This window comes from Serinus canaria, chromosome 2 (genome assembly GCF_022539315.1).
Source record: "Serinus canaria isolate serCan28SL12 chromosome 2, serCan2020, whole genome shotgun sequence".
Taxonomy (NCBI): Eukaryota; Metazoa; Chordata; class Aves; order Passeriformes; family Fringillidae; genus Serinus; species Serinus canaria.
In genome coordinates, this window is record NC_066315.1 from 73,049,481 (window position 1) to 73,069,043 (window position 19,563).

Genomic DNA, 19,563 nt, shown 5'->3' on the forward strand with positions numbered 1-19,563 from the left:
CAAACCCTTGAATTTGTCAAGGGTTCAAGGCTTGAAGCTCATGGTTTAGCTGCCAGGAGACCTACCTTTCATCCTATTTGTAGACTGGTTTGAGGGAACAATGTACATTTTAGTCTGTGTGGATCACAGAAAAATAGGCTGCTGCTGAGTTTTCACTTACAACCTTGAATTTGTAACAGCAATCACCATTTAGCATCAAGCATTAGCTTCCATTTTGCTACACATCTATATAAATGTAAGGTATTTTCAGGAACTCTCTTTTGTACTTAGTCTTTACAACTGGGGACAGAAACTCATTCTGCACTTAGAATTTTTATATATTCCTTGTATTAAATGGATCAAGTCAGGATCCTTAGGTGTCTCAAAAGGGCATGTAAATAGAGGAAATAGGATTGTTGCAACAAAGAGAGTTGACTGTACTTTACTACAAGTCAATACAATTTATGTGTGTCCTCTTTGGATCCTTTGAATAAAGGTTGTACACTTTATTAGGTGCTAATTTAGTCAGATTCTTAAGGTATTTCTCCAATGCTACTACTTCACTCAGTAAAGTACTATGAATTTTCATGAAAAAACAGATCAAAAGAAAGATCATATTCTGGCATGCTATGTGCAAAATATGAACCCATCAGATGTGTTTGGATTTTTTTTTACATTTTCTTGGTTGATTTTATTTTTTTTTTGTCTTGCTAGTCAGGAAACATCTTCTATGTCTGCTTCTTCCTGGTGAAGAAATACATCTGATTAATAGCTTTTCTGCTAAAGAATGTTTTTAAAATTAGATTTTTTAAAAAAAAAGTCAGAAAATAGGTTTCAATTCACTTTTCATACACACAAACAAGAGTAAAGGGTCTGTGTACTCAGATTTCTTTCTAGAAGACTGATTATAAAAAAGCAATAGCAATTAACATGAACATGTATTCAAATGCTCTTTAGTATGTATTATCAATAACAGATAAATTTATTGTTTTCAAACAGAACACTTACTAAAATATATTTCAAGGTAATTAAAAAAATGGCTATTCTATTTTAGTCTCTTTCCAAAATCCTCACTGATTTCTAAAACTCTTGTTTGAGAAAAACCTTGAGAGAACAAAACAAAATCCTTTCCTATATCTAAATATATCTAGGAACATTTCTTGACAAAAAATATATATATAGTGCTAATAATCAGGGTAAGAACTGGTACCTTACTCTTGCACCTTTTTTCCTTAAAAAGAAAAAAATAGAAGAATCACAGTGTTATATGGCTTTGAAGAATAACTTGATTTTTTTTGACAGTTTGTCAATCAATTCCAAATCCTGTTTTAAAATTTTGTGTGATGACTAGCAGCATTTTTCCTACAGTGTTTGAATCTCCAAGTTACTTTAAAAAATCTAGGTGAAATTGAAGATCATTTTTATTAAGAAAAGAAAAGTTTCTAAAAACAATAAATGTTTGATTTTGCTCTTCTAGGCTCCTACCAGTTCAGCTCTCCTGAATCTGCAGCACCTGGGACTCCTCTTGGCAGAATTAAAGCCAATGACCCCGATGTGGGAGAAAATGCAGAGATTGAGTACAGCATCTCCAGTGGGGATGGATCAGACATGTTTGATATCATCACTGACAAGGACACACAGGAAGGGATTATAACTGTCAAAAAGGTTTACTTTTTCTCCTTCTCTTTTATATGTACTTAGCTCTTCAGGTGTTACGGTTATTTTTCTTTTTCCAGGGGAAGGGAGGGTGGATGGCACAAGGGGTCAGGCTGCCAAGGAGCTGTTGTATTAGTTTTGTTCTTCTCTTTCTTCAGCAGGTATCTGCTATTTTCAAGTCTCAAGGGAAATTTACTGGCATGTCACTTCACATAAAGCAATATTTCAGGGGCTGCTGTCTGTTCAATATATAGACTCTCACACACAGTACTTTCAAATTAGGGCTGTGAAAACTTGGAGAGGTTCAGTTCACAGTGGGGTTTATCAGCTGATGGCTGTGCTAAGACTTACAAGGGTGGTAGGCTTACCTGAAGCTTGATGAATTTGCACGTCCAAGACTAAACTCTCCCTTTCTAATCTGTTCAACAGCCAGTTATCCCCAGCACCTAAAATCTGTCTTGGTTTGAGTCCAGTCTTGGTGATACTTCAGTTGTTACATTTGATGTCAGTGAAACTCCAAAGAGCAAAGACATTCTTAGAAATTTAATTCAAAATACCATGTCTGACAACATTATTGGTTGCTTTTCAGAATTCAGCCTCTTAAAATCTGATTTTTTTTAAATTTAGTGTTACTAAATATATCAGTAACATTAATTCAGAACTACCTATAAATAAAATACCAAACCATAGGCATATTTGGAAGCACATATACTTGTTTATGTATGTGTATCTATGAAGGTCTACCTACATATACCTATATGGATATGCATGATATAAATGTCATATGGATTGAAAATCAAACTTCACAGTTTTTCTTTTTACTGAGGAACACAGAGACCAGGGACAAGTCTGGTTTGTTCCTACTGCCAAACAGGCATGGGTAAAAGAAAAGATAAATAGGACAGAGGTCATTTAAAACTGGAATAACTGCTCCTGTTACTGCCAATGTAATGAGTCAAATAGGACTTTACACATCTTCTTGTTGTGGACTGAGTAAAACTTCCATGTTTCTATCTTTTTATTTTTATATAAGTCAAAGCCTTCTGTTTTTTTCAGGAACCTGAATAATTAATAGGCTGAGGGGTCATACCTGCTTTGCAATCCTATAATAATCCTTAATTTTAATGTCTAGAATAAGATGTAATGTACTCCATCTTCCTCAAGATGGATTAAAATTTTGAGTTTTTGCTGCTAAAAATATTCCACCTTTTGATTCAGACTGTAAAACTTACTCACATTTTTTTGGTAAAGTGATGTAATTTTCTTTGTTATTATTATTATTTGCTCCTCAGCATCTGGATTTTGAAAACAAGGTGTTATATACCCTAAAAGTAGAAGCAAGCAACACTCATCCTGATCCTCGTTTCCTTCAGCTGGGGCCATTCAAAGACACGGCTTTTGTCAAAATTTCTGTTGAAGACATTGATGAACCTCCAGTGTTCAGCAGACCCTGGTATTTAATAGAGGTAGATGAAGATGCCAAGGAAGGAAGCATTATTGGGCAAGTTGTAGCCCAAGACCCAGATATAGCAAAGAATGCAATAAAGTAAGCCATTATACAATATAAAATTCTTTAGATTTTGTGGGTCAACAGAGAACTGTGCAAGTGCAAGGTAGAAAGAGGCTGTTTGGGTAATTAAGTACATAGGGGCTGTTGGAAAATGTCCAAGAGGAATATCTATGTGAGCTTGTGAAGGCAAATACAATTAGCACAATGAGCAGTGCAGAGAATGCTTTTTAAGAACAGTCAACAGGAACCAGGTAAAAAGAAAGGAGATGTCAGCATTTAATTGCCAGCATATTCTTGTAGTTTCACCGAGCTGTTCATAAAATTATTCTTTTATACTATCTAAAACATTCAAAATTCTGTATTTCTGTGCTCCCTGATGCTTGATAGCAGTCACACTTCTGTACATAACATCCATGTTCCATAACTTAACTATTTAATGATCACGGTATATTGAATAAGAAATGATTGCAAGAAAGTAATAACAATTAGAAGTAAGAGTTCAGTGCTGTGAAATTGCTGTAATTGTTACCAATCTGCTATTATTATCTGCAGTGACAAACAAGGCACTTAAGTTTGTCTGTTTACCATGCAAGTGATTATGAAAATTGATCTCTGCATTTTTGAACAAGCCTTCTATGTCCTACAGCAGTAAGTGTTGAGGTAGGAGGTGTAAGAGGAGGAGAAAAATAAAATATTTTTAAGTATAATACGTATAAAATCCCAGTTTAACCTGATAATGACTGCCAGCTACTAACTTGATTAAAAAAACAGCTGTAAACCAAGTTTGTCCTCACTGAGTAAGAACAAAGCAAGAGCAAGTATCACAACACAAGATTTTAAGAAGTTTCATCTTAAAGAAAAAGTAATTGAAAGATTTTTCTGTTGAATCTTGTGGTCCTTGTGACACCTCAAAAATAGATTTTTTAAATTGACACTTCCTTGTGTCTGCAATGTATGTCCTTTGGTGACAGAGTTCTCTAAGATACAATTAATTTGCAAAATATCTTATCTAAAAAAAGTTCACTTTTAGTTATTATTCCAAAATTCACATTATGAGGCAAAATGTAATTTCAATTATCAATCTAAAAACCACCCAAATAATAATTTGCTCTTCATCCTCCTCACTAGTCTTAAAATTCTAAACATTTGTAGCATGCAGGTGGTTATGGGAAAGCTTAGGTTTATTGTAAAGAAAGCATTCTTGATTAAGCACAGTTAGAATTTGAAAATTTTTAGAGGTGGCTGTGAGCTAAACTGAAGACTGAAATGGGAGATTGTGATGCTCAATTTTACTGTATCTTGACAGATATTCTGTAGATCGACACACTGACCTTGACAGAATATTCAACATCTATTCAGGAAATGGATCCTTATTCCTCTCGAAGCCACTTGACCGAGAAGAAACTCCCTGGCACAACATCACTGTCATAGCAACTGAAATCAGTAAGATCAAGATAAAATTTATCTCAGAAGAATATTTAAACTGAGAAAATAATTAAATTCTACAGTTTCTATGACTTACCTTGTTTCATTAGTTTTGCCCTTATCCAGAAAGTATTGATAGACAAGACACCTTTAAACACTCATATTAAAGTCCAATTTATTATTTTTGGATACATTTTGCCCATTTTTTACAAAGATATTTAGGAACTCTAAAGCTTAAAAAATGTGCAATATACATTAGATAAGTTAACGGGTTCCTTAAGAATTCACATCAAATAATTTTGTGCAGGTGTGATGCTCTGGCTCTATCCCAAGCTAAGACTTTGGGAAAATTCTTGGGGCAAGAGAAGAAAAAATGTCCCTGACATACAAATACATTGTCAGAATAACCTCTGTAAATGAGAAAAAATTATGCTTTACCTCGGCTGATTTAACTTATCTCAGAAAATGGCTTTGTTTGAAGTCAAAGCTAGGGAAATTTTTTGCCCTCCAAATCTGAAGTAAACCCTGGCCTTAATCTTTCACCTGGATTCTTTACTATTCTGTTAGATACTCTCAGGCTAGATGTGTCTTGCCTACCTTTTTCTGAGGCAACGGTCATCAAAGAGGGAAACAGAGTGATTTTAGTGAGAAACTTTTCTGCCCTCCTTTATTCTCCTATAGATTCCCCTGGAGTCAATGTGCTTAAGAGTCTGAGAGTTGGGTAATATGGAGAGATGAATCATATCCCCATTTTCAGAAAGATTTATATCTTTACCTTTTCCTCTTGAATGCTTTTCATTGTTTGGTTAAAAATGTTCTGCATTTTCATAGTGTGAGAATTGTCTCTGACAATACCTTGAGTTAGGAGGTTTGTGAAGATTGATTGATTATCTTATCCTGCATATATAATTTCATTATTTTGTTTTTTACAGTTAAGGGAGAAAGGACAACTTTGGTTTGGGTTTTTTATGATTTTGTGTTTGTGTGTGGTAGTGGTCACTGACACTCTTTTACTGCTTTATTGATTTGAAAAGGTAAATGTTCTTAACAGCTCAGCCTCATGGAACAACTTTTGCAATGAATTATTTGCTGAACTGATATAAAGAATACAACTCCATAACAAATCAGTTCCCTGCTTTTAATGCAAATCAATTTGAGCATACTTTATATTATATATACATATATACATATAAAAATATTAGAAAAACTTGTTTCAATTATATATAGGACTTTCGTGTATATTTGATGTATTTCATCAGAGAATTGAATATCGTTATTTTAGTATAATCAAGAAAATTGAACATTTCTAATATCTATTTTATATCTATTCTAAAAAAAGAAGTATTGGATTATTTTCATATACATATCTCTTTGTATTGTAATTTTTTTTTTTCAGATAATCCTAAACAAAGTAGCCAGATACCTGTCTTCATACGGATTTTAGACATAAATGATCATGCACCAGAGTTTGCCAACTACTATGAAACATTTGTTTGTGAAAATGCAAAAGCAGGACAGGTAAACCAATATTTGTATTACCAAAGAACTTGTAAGGAAACTATCCTGCAGTGCCATCATGAAGAATCAACATGTTAGTTTGAACAGCAGTAGACTAACCCAGGCTCTTCATTTCCTACCTTCTTCAGAAAATACAGAAAATACAAGTTGATTAATAAAAGGACATAAAAGATGAAGGATAATATCCTAGTACAATAGAATAGGATATAATAAAAATGAAACTTTAAGGTGGTTTTTCATTTCTAATTTCAGAAAATATTTTTCAGAAATAGTTTTACATAATGTTATAAAATGTTTTATGCTGTACAAGAATTCCATTTATTTCTAGATTTTTATCATTGACTTAGTTAATGCAGCAACACCTTCAAGTACGTGAAGCAAGAAAATCTTTATTATGCTTCAGTTAAGAAGATGTGTAAACCAAACATTTTCAAAAATAAAGGGCAATACAGCTGTTTCTATTGTAGGTTAGTGTCTGGTATTCAGTCTGGTTAAAGATCATGTATATCCCTTTCTAAACTACCTCAGAATTCTGTAAAGTTCTAAGAGACAAGAAAAAAAATTGAGAATAAAATAAAGTGATAATTTGGATTTGAGTGAGTAAATAAACCAACACTCAGAGCCAGCATATGATGAAAATGTCTTTTGCTGCTGTTACAACATCATCTATTTATGCTAATGCCAGTCAGTCCTTCAGTTTTAAATTCTGAGAAGAGAGATTTTTTTCTGAAAGTATTTATAAAAGAACTGGACTTAGTAGCAGATAGGGTACTTTAAGATTATCTCTCCAAAATGGCTCATGCATGAGCCTCTTCTCTAGATTGATTAATTTTCGACTGGAAGAAAAAAGTTGAGATCATTATTTTCACTAGCACAAGCATGAGTGGGTTTCTACTCTCAGAGAGACAAGCCAGGATGAAGCCCTAAGAACAGCTTAGGTCTATCCTTATGTCTCTGTAGCTTTAGGCTGTCATTATCCAGCCAAAACTGTATGGCTTCATGAAAATATGTGGAAAGGATCAGAATGCATAATATTTTGTTTTTCTTTAGAGCACAGTGACCACGCAATGTTCAAAGACATTACAAAGATGGGTGATATGGATATGCATCAGGAACCATACTCATGTTCTACCTGATTTTTTACCAGTGTTTATTTTAGTCAAAAAGGCTTCACTGAAGGTAGCAGAGATGGTACCTGAGATGAGTTTAGCTTTTCAGGTATTACAGAACTCCATACAGAGCAAGAAGTGTTCTTGCTCAATTCAGATCCAAGTCAAGTGATGTTTTATGAATTGTTTAACAGATAGAAAAAGGAAAAAAAAAAGGGAGAAAAAAGCGTATACAATAGATTGTAGGGAGCCTGCATAATAATCTATTTATTTTTCATTCATTAAACATAATATCAGAATTCAGGCAAAATGGATTAGGATGGAAGAGGATACTTTGATTAAAAAAATCACTTCCTTTTGAAGAGGTATTTGACAATTTTTTCATTCTTTTTTTTATTATTTTTCATGTAAATTATATAAATAGCTGAATATACACATCAAAGGAATTGATGAATAAATTAAAACAGTGGAAGGAATTATCATACCCAAAAAATGAAAAAAGAGTGCTTTTCACAACAACTAAGGTTTATAATCACATTATCCTGTCTTAACCAGTGACATAAATTGCCACTTAAGAATACAGTTCAAGCCTTACAGAAGGTACAAAAATTCTCCAAGCTTTTGGCTATTAGATCCACAGAGTTGTACTTTATGACTTTTAAGCTGCTTTTTTTCATGCTGAATGTATTCAGACAATTCTAGCCGTTAAGTTCAAGCAGCTGCCATAGAACCTAAATTCTGTTAGTGTAACAATGTCTCATTGCACAAGACAAAATTAGAGTAAATAAATCTTAAAATCTCAGTGTGATGACCAGTAGAAAAGTGAGCCATGTATTTTATTTGAATAACACAAAGAAAGGTTCAAAAGCTTAGAAATTATAATCTAATTGAAATTAATCTTGTGTAATTTTGCCAACCAGCAAAACCAGGTTTTGTCACATATTTGAAGAAGTTCAGTACAGGCATACTGGCTGTCAATTTCCTAAATCAAATTTCCATCTAGTCTAGCATATTTGGTGAAATATCCATGAATGTATGAAATATCATTTACCTTTCTGGTAAATTCTGTGCTTACCTAATAACAGCTATGATAGAGTACCATTAGATAGATATGCATGTTGTTTTCCAGACCTCCTACACATCTAATTTACCAATGTAATTTCAGCAATTATTTTCCCTCATTGGAAAAACCTACAAAAATACCAGAAATAGTGTGTGCACCCCGTGTAGCTACAGAAAAATGAGAGATTCATTTTGGTTTTCTATTTGTTACCAGCTGAGGTCTTCAAGAGAGGCACCTAGAGTTCGTATCTGAACATTTATGCATAATTGACTTAGCATTTCAGAAGAGAGACTGTCTTCAATACATGAGAGTACTTTTATTTTGGTATTCAAAATAGGATATAGAAATATGAACTTGAATGTTTTGGCCAAGGGTGCTAAGTTCCAGAGAACCTGTACTGCTCATGTCTAGCAGACCTTGTATAATATAAGAAAAATGGAAATGTGTTCATTTAGTACTATTCCAACCTATTTTAGAGATTGCCTAAACCAGCTTTTTTATTGTAGCCATTATTGCTTCTTGACACATCACAGCACTGCTTATGCATCTGTTACCATAACAAAAGAATCAGACTGAGAGGATAAATACATCTAGGGTTTTTTTTTTGGTTTGTTTGTTTTAACCAGGACCAGTTATTAGTCACACTCCTCTTTAAGTCTCAGGTGCATCAGGAAGCATCAGAATGATCAAATATTGTTCTCTGCCACCAAGCAACAGTACTCATTCTCAGCATCAACACATATTAGACACTTCACTCGTGGTTTTCAGATAGCCTTAGGAGGGTCAGAAGAAAGAAAATCCTACAGAGTTTCTTCTACTCTTTTGTCTCCAAGAAACAATGGTATGATTTGGGAGAAACCTCATCATAAAAGTTTAATAAAAATTTATCTTCATTAGGCTGAAACACATTTGTCACCATGAGAATCTTATTCCATTGGCTAGTACACAGGCTAAAGAAAAGTAAGGAGCAGACTTCCTCTTGTGCAATTTAGAAACCCCTAATCCTGAAGCCCCAGGGACTGTCGTGGGGAAGGCTTTGGTACAAGCTCTCTCATGCCCTTGTCACAGGAATTAATTGGGTCTTTTTAGCTGGATTAGAGGATGAGTACTCTCCATGGAAACCAGGAAGATATACTCGAGAAGGAGACTGATTTAACTGAACAACTTGTTGGTAAAAATTTAGCTCCATAGTTTATTGCATAGTTTATTGTTGGCAAAAATTTAGCTAACTTCAACATCCATCAAGAAAACAACCTGGGTCACTATTTTTCCCTTCTGATGCAATATTCTTTCCTGCCATTCACAGGCTTTCAGACTGTGAATGGCAGGAAATGTAGAAAGTTTGTTTCCTCCTTCAGAGACCTGGCTGATTTTTCTTTTCATTACTCTCCATACCCTCCCTTTCTTTTTAAAATAGAGCAGAGAGAGATCACTTTTTCTCAAGGGTGCATTGCTAATTATCAGTCATGTCTTGATATACATTGCAGCTTCTTCACTAGGTCGACACCTTTTGGCTTATTTTAGTGAGAGACCCGTGCTAACAGTCTTTTTTTTTAATTAAGAATTGAAGTGAGAGTTTTCCAACTTTTGATAAGCATTCAGTCCTGCTTAAAACTGCCAACACATTTGAGGAACAGAGCCAAGATCTGGAAACCAAACTGCTTTGCATTACTGAATGTGAAGTTTTGTTAAGTGGCAGGCATCTATTCAAGCTTGCACATGTGTGATGGAGGCTGCTTTCTGCAGCCAGCACCTTACAGGGATATAGCCTAGAATTGTGGCTGTACAAGTATCATCACTCAGGCTGCATAATGACACGATGGACATCCACTGACAGCTGGATTGATTTTAAAAAACTCCTATGGGCTATATCATCATGTCTCTTACACAACCTCTGTCCTATGAATTTATGCTTGCTATTAGCAAAACATTGAAGGTTAGCCAGTGATTGACCCTACCAGATCATACAGGCAGGAAAAAGGGTAAGAGGAAGAAAGGATAGGAGAAAAAAGGTGTTCTTCCATCTTTTTCCCATTACATTTGTATACATTGTTCTCATTGTTCCCCATAGTTTGTTTCAGATAAAGTGGTGAGGTCTTTCCAGGTTCCTAGAGAAACACTTGCAACACCAAATAAGTTCCATAACTTTCAAGAAAGCCAGTGCTTTGATATCCAGAACTTCTGTTCTATACCACTTCTTAAAAACTGTTAGACAAAAACAAACACTAACATTTCCTAGACATTTCTTTCTTAAGTCCGTAGAGATACTTTTAAGTCTATTTCGCTGTTGTACAACAACCAGGTTTAGCTAAGAGCATGATATAACAAAATATGAAAGCCCAAATGCTTCAAGTGGATTAAAAGCCTGCTCCTCTCTTCTGTTGCATACAGAAACAACAAAAAGCTCAAAAAGTGTCACTGTATCTCTAACTTAACAATATTTTTCTCTAGTGGTCTTTGTGACTGGAAGTACAATTTTTATGCTATATGATAATCACATTGTATTTAAACTTTGGAAAGGCAATATACAACACTTAACATCTTTAAATTTCTGTGAAAGTAACATTTTTTTTCCCCATATATAGTGAATCTTGAAAGAAATAATTTGAAAAAGAAAAAGGTGTAGAAATAAAATAACAACCACCAGTATATTACTGTTTTGAAAAGAAGAAGCAGCAAAATTCTTTGCAAACATTCTATTTGGCTCAGGTTTTGTTTTATTAGTAGAAATGTTTAACGTGAAAATACATAGCATGTGCCCACCTGTGGACTTCATCTTGCTCATACTTCTCCAAGGAACTTTTCAAAGCATGTGGCTGTAGTTTTTAAAGAGTACACCCTGGAGCCAAGGTGCAACAGCTATTTATTTGCATGACATGCCGAGCCAGCACACACTGAAAAGCCCATCTTAAAAGCATCCAGATGGTACTGACCTCTGTGCTGATAAAGCTTAACATTTGTTTTAATGGTTCCTATATTTTATTTAAACCCATTCCCAAGGCTGAGCCTACAACCAAAACCTTCTACTTGTGTAGCTCTCTGTGTATGCAAGTGCAGCCTCAGGAACACTAACAGCATGCTCTGAAGTGCACAGAGACCCTTCCTATTTCAGAATTCCCCACCTAGCTTCTACTTGCTTGCTGTCTTTAAAACAACTTGAAGAGCAGTCTTTGCCTAAGGATGTATGAGATACATAAGAACATGTTTCTAGGCAGTCCAGTCACCCAACCACTTTTTCAGACATGAGTACAAATAACTGTAAAATAGCCTGAACATAAACTACAGTCATAGTTTTAATTGTGGTGCAAGTCCTAAAATCACAGCATTCAAGTCAAAAACACCAAACAATATGAAACAGGATTGTCATTGCCTGTGTAAGAAGTCAATATTCCACTTTTTTATAAGCCCTCTTAAAGTACAGGAGAATGACAATAAGATCTCTCTAGAACCTTCTCTCCTCCATACTGAACAACCCCAGCTCTCTCAGCGTGTGGACAGAGTGCTCCATACCCCTAACCATCTTTGATCCCCTACTTTGGACCCACCCCAGTAGGCCCACATCTCTATTATGGTTAGGACTCCAGACCTGAATTCAGCACTCAAGGTGGGGTCTCACTAGGGAAGAGTAGAGCAGTAAAATCACTTCCCTTGACCTGCTGGCCACTCCTCTTTTGATGCAGCCCAGGATACAGTTGGCCTTCCGGGCTCTGAGTGCATATTGTTGGCTCATGTCCTGTTTTTCATTCACCAGAACCCTCAAGTTCTTCTCTGCAAGGCTGCTGTCAATGACATCTCCCATTCTGTGCTCTTGTCTAGGATTGACCTGGCCCACGTGCAGCACCTTGTACTTGGACTTGTTGAACTTTGTGAGATTCTCATAGGTCTATTTTTCAAGATTTCCAAGGTCTCTCTGGACAGGATCCCTTCCTACTATTGTGTCAACCACACCACTCTGCTTCGTGTCATCTGCAAACTTGCTGAGGATGCACTTGACCTCACTGCCATTGTCGTTGATAAAGATATTAAAGAACACTTTTTCCAAGACACCAGTCATTGTCAGAGCACTGCTAAACAGCGTGGCTAAATGAGCACTGGTTCCAAGGTCATTAAGAAGAGTTTCCATTGGGAATAATTCTTCTTGTTACTCATTTAACATTGTCAAAGTGCTACAAACCTCTTGTCCTGAATATAACAGAGAAAACTTCATGCCAATGTCTATGTTTAACTTTTCGTTACCCTCAAATAAAAGTGACTTTAAAAACTTGAATTGACCCATTAAGATCCACTCAAGAGTATGACACTCTTTTTAAAATATGCAGAAGTGCTCATGCATATGTATAGTGACAATCAAAATAGTGAAAATACTGCTGTATCTTCTAAAACATGCTCATTCGCGTGGGAAGGTATGAAAAAAGAAAATAAAGAGAATAGTTTTATTTTCTCTAAGCTTGCACTGCTTGAAATATATTTGAGTAAAAGTAATTTTCTTGAAATAACTCTTCCGTCATAAATCTTACAGCATCATAGACCTTGCTCTCAAGTCCTGATGAAGAGTGATCATAACTCAATGTCCATAAGTGCATCAAAAAATGGTGAATATATTTCTGAAATGAAATCAAAAAATGGACACGAAGGAGTACTAGCTTTTCTTCATATAAATGAGATACTTAAAAATAGCTAGATCACTTTAATTTCTGTGGTGATTATCATTGACATAATTGTCTTTTATTTACAATTGTATAACTGAAAAAGAAAAATCCTTAATTAGATAAGATTTCTAATTTCCTTTCACCTGCTCATCACTTGGAACAATTCACCTGCAATCATAGTTTCTCATTGTTCTTTTAATCTCCCATTTTTTTCTGCTAGGCAAACAGCTGGTTCTCAATTTACGTTGCCAATAGTTAGATCAGGTAATGAGGTTGGGTTTTTTTCTTCTTCAGCCTTACCCTCAACAATAATTATTTGTTGTAACCAGGTTCCTCTGTGCCTGGAACAATTGTATTTCTCCATGTGATTTGCACATGAAGGGATTCAAATCTTACAAACACCGAATAACTACATCTCAAAAAGACCCAAGATACTCAGCTACAATTTCTGGTAGTTAGTGCAGCAGGACATTTTCTCCTTGACTTTTTCAGCAAGTAATTGTAAACTGCACAAATGTTGTCACTTACTCTGATTCTCTCTTCTCCCTGGTACTTTTCTATTTCTTCTGTATTTTCAAATTTGTGCTAATGTGAAAGGAATCTTTTCTCATTTAAATTTGGTGTCTTAGGCCAATCAAAATATTTGGGGATTTTTTAGCAATATTTTTAACCTGTGGAAAACTAAGCTTAAACCCAATGCTGGTTTTGCTTTCTGTACTAACACTTTCAGAGGCTGATTACAGGAAAGACAAAAGCAATTGAACATTGGAAAGTTATTGACATAAACTGCAATGTAGAAACACTCTAAACAAGATACTTCACCATAAAAAAGGATTTGACTAATCTTGTGAAACAGCTAAAAATTACATAAAAAAAAAAGTTCAATGAACAGTAAATGTTTTAAAAGTGAAGAGATTTTTATAAGTAGTTGTTACTTAAATTACACTTAGAAAAACTGCACAGTCCTGCTTTGAGTCACATCTTTTTGTACAAGGCTGATGTTTACAAGCTACCATTCAAGTTCCTCAATATACCTCAAAAATAAAAAGAAATGATAAAAAATATTTTGTGCTTTTTTTAGAAGGAGGTCTTGGCAATTGAATGAGCTAAACACAGACCCTTCAACTGTTTCTGTGTTGTGTTTTGGCTTTTTTTTTTGTTTTTTTAAAATTATAATTCAATATTATTAACTGTAATCAAGTTATCCAAAAGTAACTAGAAAATATGGGATGAATATTCGTGGTGCAGTACAGCTCTTGCAGTGGCAAGTTTCTGAATGATAACAGCAAAATCCACTTTAATATAATGATTCATTCTGTGAGATACTAAATGCCTTCAAAAATTTAACTGTATCCTCAAGTCCCATTAAAGCCACTGTTCCAAGACAGTATATATGAAAAAGGAATTCCTTATTCGATTGGCACAAAGTTTACAGATCATATTGCTGCTACTTTTCAATTACTGTATTTCTGGAAGAAATCAGGCTGCACCTTCTCTGGAAATAAGAGGAAAAAAAGCCTTTGATAACAAGTGGCTTTGATGTCTCTGGGATTTCAAGACACCTTGAACACTGGAAACACCTGAAAACTCAAAACGGTCATTGGCTCCCTCTTGGCTTTGAAAGAAAAATGTCTGGATGCTGAGCTCATTCTGCCTTTAAGTGCCATAGAAATGAACCTGTACTGAGTTATAGCATCCTCATTGAGACTCACGCCTATTTTCATGCTACCAGTTTTGTCATCTTGTGGTTGAATGAAAACCTGTCCTTGCAAGCCAAGGTGGACTATGGGTTACTCTCTAGCCTGACACCCACCAGGAAGGGAAAATGACGGAACAGCCACTCACTTTTGGAGCTTTCTGGAGTTACTGTGGCACAGTGTTAAATGTTGCAGGTCAATTCATAAAGCACAGTTGTTCCCATGTATCTTTTCCTTCCTCAGTTCTGCAGCTGTTTCCTTTAGCCTCCCTGTCAGTCTAGCAGAAGATAGATTAAAAATATTCAAATTATTAGCATTTCTATGTGTCTACATAAACATTAGTACACACATTTGCACATTTTGATGCACCAGGAAAGCTTATGCAATCCAGAGGTACTGCCAAAGCCTCTCTTTTTTCAGCCCACTCTGCTCTGACCCTATTCTGGCACTATTATCACTCCTTCCCAGCTGGGCTTGAGTGGCCTTGTTAGGGCAGCTATTAAGCTCCACAGCCAGAGGTTTCAATTTAGGAGGGAGTAAAGATTTTCTTTTTATTACCCCAGGAGAACTGAGAATCCTGCCAGTGCAGTACTCCAATTTATCGCCAGGAGCAGATGAGGTGGATTGAGAATTAGACCCACTTAACAACTGGTTTACACAGCACTCTCTGTCATTGCTGCATGAAGCCACAGGAGGTTTATGGCTTATTCAGAAGGGCAAATGTTTCTGTATCACTGCAAGATAGTGAGTACAAATCAAAGCACATGGCTGTTCTGCAGTGAGGACTGGACTCTTTTTCATCCTTTGTTATGTGTTTAAACCATAAAATAATTTGTTTACTGTAACCTCTATTGTATTTTTGTGGGAAACATTTGGCTTAGGACATCAGTTTTTGACTTCAGACAGAGAGTCATTGGATTTTTACGGGACATGAAAAGCAGAGAATTGAAACACAAGATTCTTAAAATAGCATGAAATACTCTTTTCTTTATAGCTCATACAGACTGTGAGTGCAATTGACAAAGACCAGCCTCCTCGAGGACACAAATTTTTCTTTGAGTTGGTGCCAGAATTTGCTGTTCATCCAAACTTCTCTGTTGTAGACAACAAAGGTAACTGCTGACCTTAACAACTCCCTCCCCAATATCACATAAAACTTAATTCAGAAACACTTATTGATTCCCTGCTCCCATTCTAGATAACACAGCGGGAATTATGACCAGAAGGAATGGATACAGCCGCAGTAAGACGAGTACCTATCTTCTGCCAATCATTATATTTGACAACGACTACCCGATCCAGAGCAGCACGGGCACGCTGACCATCCGGGTGTGTGCCTGTGACAGCCGGGGGAACATGCAGTCCTGCAGTGCCGAGGCCCTGCTGCTCCCTGCCGGCCTCAGCACGGGGGCACTGGTGGCCATTCTCCTCTGCATCATTATCCTGCTGGGTGGGTACCTGTGATGAGATGTTTCCTTGACCAGACAAAGATCTAGTCACTTCGAGAGCCCTGATGTTCTTAAAACCTTTATTCACGTTACCCTGCAGAAAAATATCATCATTACTCTTTAGTAATGTGTGAGAAGAGTGAGACTGTGCTATTCAGATTAAATACAATTGACAATATAGGGTCAGTTTCAGTTACCATGCTTGTTTGAGTAATGTTCATACCATAACCAGATTTTCATTTAAGTCCAGAATTTTAAAATCATATTTCTGAAGCTCTGCTAAGTTTTGCAACAATGTTATGAATTATATTATCAATTTAATGATGGAAGATTTTGATTTTTCCTGTTCAGAAAAAAATTAGCTCGAAAACATAAGATAGAAATATTCAATTTCTTCCAATTGATAGTAAGAACTGCTGATTAAATAAGTATAAGAACAGAAGTCAGATAAGTGTTTGGAAGGTAGAAGTGGTTACATATGATACATGTGATTACATATGAAGGAAGTAGAATAAATGCTAGCTCATTATCTGGTATTAAGAACATAAAAATTTCAACTGGCACATTTTTCAAGAAAAGTGTCATAACCTCTACTTTCCAGTAAAACTCCGCAGAAAACCTCTTTCCTTTTCCACCTGTCCTAGCAAACATAGCTTGCCAAGGGGTCAGGTGGAATCTACAGGTGTTAGTTTATACAATTATAAGGGGATATATACTTTTTTTTTTCAGTTTTTACCCTGGACTCAAGATAACTTTGTGATCCTTGTAATATTTGCTATAGGTATTAGAAGAAGGGCAATATCTATAAAAGGTATCTGTACTGGGCTTAAGGAAGGGAGAATACTTGAGCTCCAGCAAACTGATAAACTGCTTAGATTCAGGAATTGCTGCTGGCCTGGTTTCAGCATCAGTCCCCTTGGATTCCCCAGGATGTTGCCCAGGCATAGTCAGGGAATCTGCTGATAATCTGCTGAGAGGCAGAACATGAAAGGCAGCATTCTCAGGAGAAAATTATGGTTCAAACTCTGCCAGACCTAGCTCTTCGCCTTGCCTAGTTCTTATCATCATGTCAACAAGCTCTGCGTCTTTAATGCCATCCTGCATGCCCTGACAAAAAGGAGCCCTTTTTGTCTCCACGTGCCCTTACTCACTCAGAATGAAAACATGGCTCTGATTGGCTGCAATGCTGAGTACAGATTGAACAAATCTGTACTAAACTTTGAACTTATCAAAGTTAAATGTGTCTTAGGGCCACAGCAATAGAATATGAAACTCAAAGAGGATCAGGGACCATTGCTGGGCAGAACAAGCAGGACTACTTTGTGTCTCAGCCCCAGGGTTAGAGGCCCTGCTCTGTTTAGCACCGCCAACATATACGAAGTCAAAGAAGCGTGGCTGTGGAGTATCTAAACAGAATTTTTCATCTACAGCTAGTGTGATACTCAGCATCTTTAATTTTTCAACAAGGTAGTGTGTTATAATAATAAACTGGCGTCAACATGCCCAACACAGGTGAGAGATATTAAGTACCAGACTGTGAAAGACACTTCATAATAACCTCTCAGTCATCTGCCCTTTTCTCCTACATGGAGTTCTTAAACTTACTAAAGTGTGTAGTCTCTCATCTAGTATTATGAAAAGAAGGGCCTCTGTACAAGGAAGAAAACCCAAACAATACAGAATGGAACATATTTTTATTAATTTTATATTCACAACATAATACCATGGCATGTGGAAGATTTTCATTCCCCCCTCCCTACCTGCAGCATGTCAAATCTTAGCTTTTATTCATCAATACTCAGGTGATTCGGAGTGAAAACTTAGCTCTTAGGACTCAACTAAACCATTCAGCACTGCTGTAATTTATGGTTCAGCAATCACTGCTACGTCTCATTGACAGATGGACTTTCTGGCCTCTCCTATTTACTCCAGCTACTGGAGAGAGAGTCAGATTTTTACATGCACTTAAGCATTGAATTGCTGCTTAAATCAATAGCATTTAGACAACAGGATGTATTTACAAACCTTAACTTCATTTTTTTATCTCCCCTTAGAGAGCTTCATTTTTGTATCAATCTTTACCTCTTCAGAAGAGTTATTCAACTAGCACTTCATAAACTAAGGGGATCATGTTTTTTCTAAAGAAACATTTAGTAACAAAGACAGAATTTCAGTTCTTGCAGTCATTGAAGCAAAAGTAGTTTTGTCAATTATATTGATACCTTAAGGTATTCAGGTTCTTATTTTCAGAGGGACCTGTAGATCCCATATTCAAAAGTTAATTAGACACTTGGGAATACCTAAATCACTAGCTTTCAAGAGTGTGAATAACTTTTGCTAAAGAGATTCAACTACATTTGATTAAAAGACCCTTAGTTATGGCCAGAAATGTGGTACTTACAAAATTAAAACCAAAATCAAACCTTAGTAGGATAATATTGCATGATATTGTTTACTTTTCAACTTCAGCTTAGTTGCAAATTTATTTAAAATAAAAATATTTTGATCATTTATCCCATAGGTTTAAAAAAAGGACAAGTTTTTGATTGCTACTAAATCATTAATACTTTCCCTTATTAACTTGGAGATAGATTTTATCACTACATTCCTACTAAAAACCTACTCCAGCCTTAAAACCTTTCCATGTCAAAAGATGAGGTAAAATTTTGCCTCACTTATTTCCTTTCTAACGATCTGTTCCTTCATTCACTTTTTGTTTCCTTTTAGTATTAATTGTCTTGTTTACGGCTCTCAAGAGACAGAGGAAGAAAGAACCCTTGATCATCTCAAAAGATGATGTTCGGGACAATATTGTGACGTACAATGATGAAGGAGGTGGGGAAGAAGACACCCAGGCTTTTGACATTGGCACACTGAGAAATCCAGAAGCAAGGGAGGAAAGTAAGATAAGAAGAGATGTTATCCCAGAAACAATATTTCAGATAAGGCGGACTGCCCCTCTTTGGGAAAACATCGATGTTCAAGATTTTATCCATAGAAGGTTAAAGGAAAATGATTCAGACCCAGCTGCCCCTCCTTATGATTCATTAGCAACATATGCTTACGAAGGAAATGATTCCATAGCAAATTCACTCAGCTCCCTGGAGTCACTTACCACAGAAGGCAACCAAGACTACGATTACCTCAGTGACTGGGGACCTCGGTTTAAAAAACTCGCAGATATGTATGGTGGAGAGGACAGTGATCGAGACTGAGAAAATAATCTGTGACCTGGTCAGTGTTAGTGGAATTCATGTCTATGTTCCTAGATAAATAAAGTGGCCTACTCTCTTACTTGGGAATAAAAAATTTACAAAAAATAGGTGTTGTCTTAGTAAGGGTTTGCTTAATCAATAAGTCAACGTGAATGAATATGAACGATTGAGATTTTAAAAAACACTATAACCAACCTTCTATGCCCAGAAACCTCTGATGAAAGGGTTTTATAGGGAATGAAAAGACAATAAAAGGCTTTTTGCGCCTTTGATAATTACATGGAAACTCCATAT

The 19,563-nt window shown here is 35.9% G+C and overlaps 1 protein-coding gene across 2 annotated transcripts in view; it reads left to right on the forward strand.

The window, feature by feature from the left end:
• LOC103820215 (cadherin-9) overlaps positions 1-19,269 on the forward strand; it is a 65,277-nt gene extending 46,008 nt beyond the window's left edge. The window contains exons 5-11 of one of the 2 annotated variants that reach the window (XM_009094896.4): positions 1,457-1,644; positions 2,928-3,181; positions 4,452-4,588; positions 5,967-6,088; positions 15,601-15,718; positions 15,805-16,056; positions 18,782-19,269. In XM_009094896.4, coding sequence (XP_009093144.4) covers positions 1,457-1,644; positions 2,928-3,181; positions 4,452-4,588; positions 5,967-6,088; positions 15,601-15,718; positions 15,805-16,056; positions 18,782-19,269 — 1,559 coding nt within the window. The remainder of the gene's footprint in view (positions 1-1,456; positions 1,645-2,927; positions 3,182-4,451; positions 4,589-5,966; positions 6,089-15,600; positions 15,719-15,804; positions 16,057-18,781) is intronic. The other variant, XM_050970823.1, reaches the window with a different exon arrangement.
• Positions 19,270-19,563: the final 294 nt, after the last annotated feature.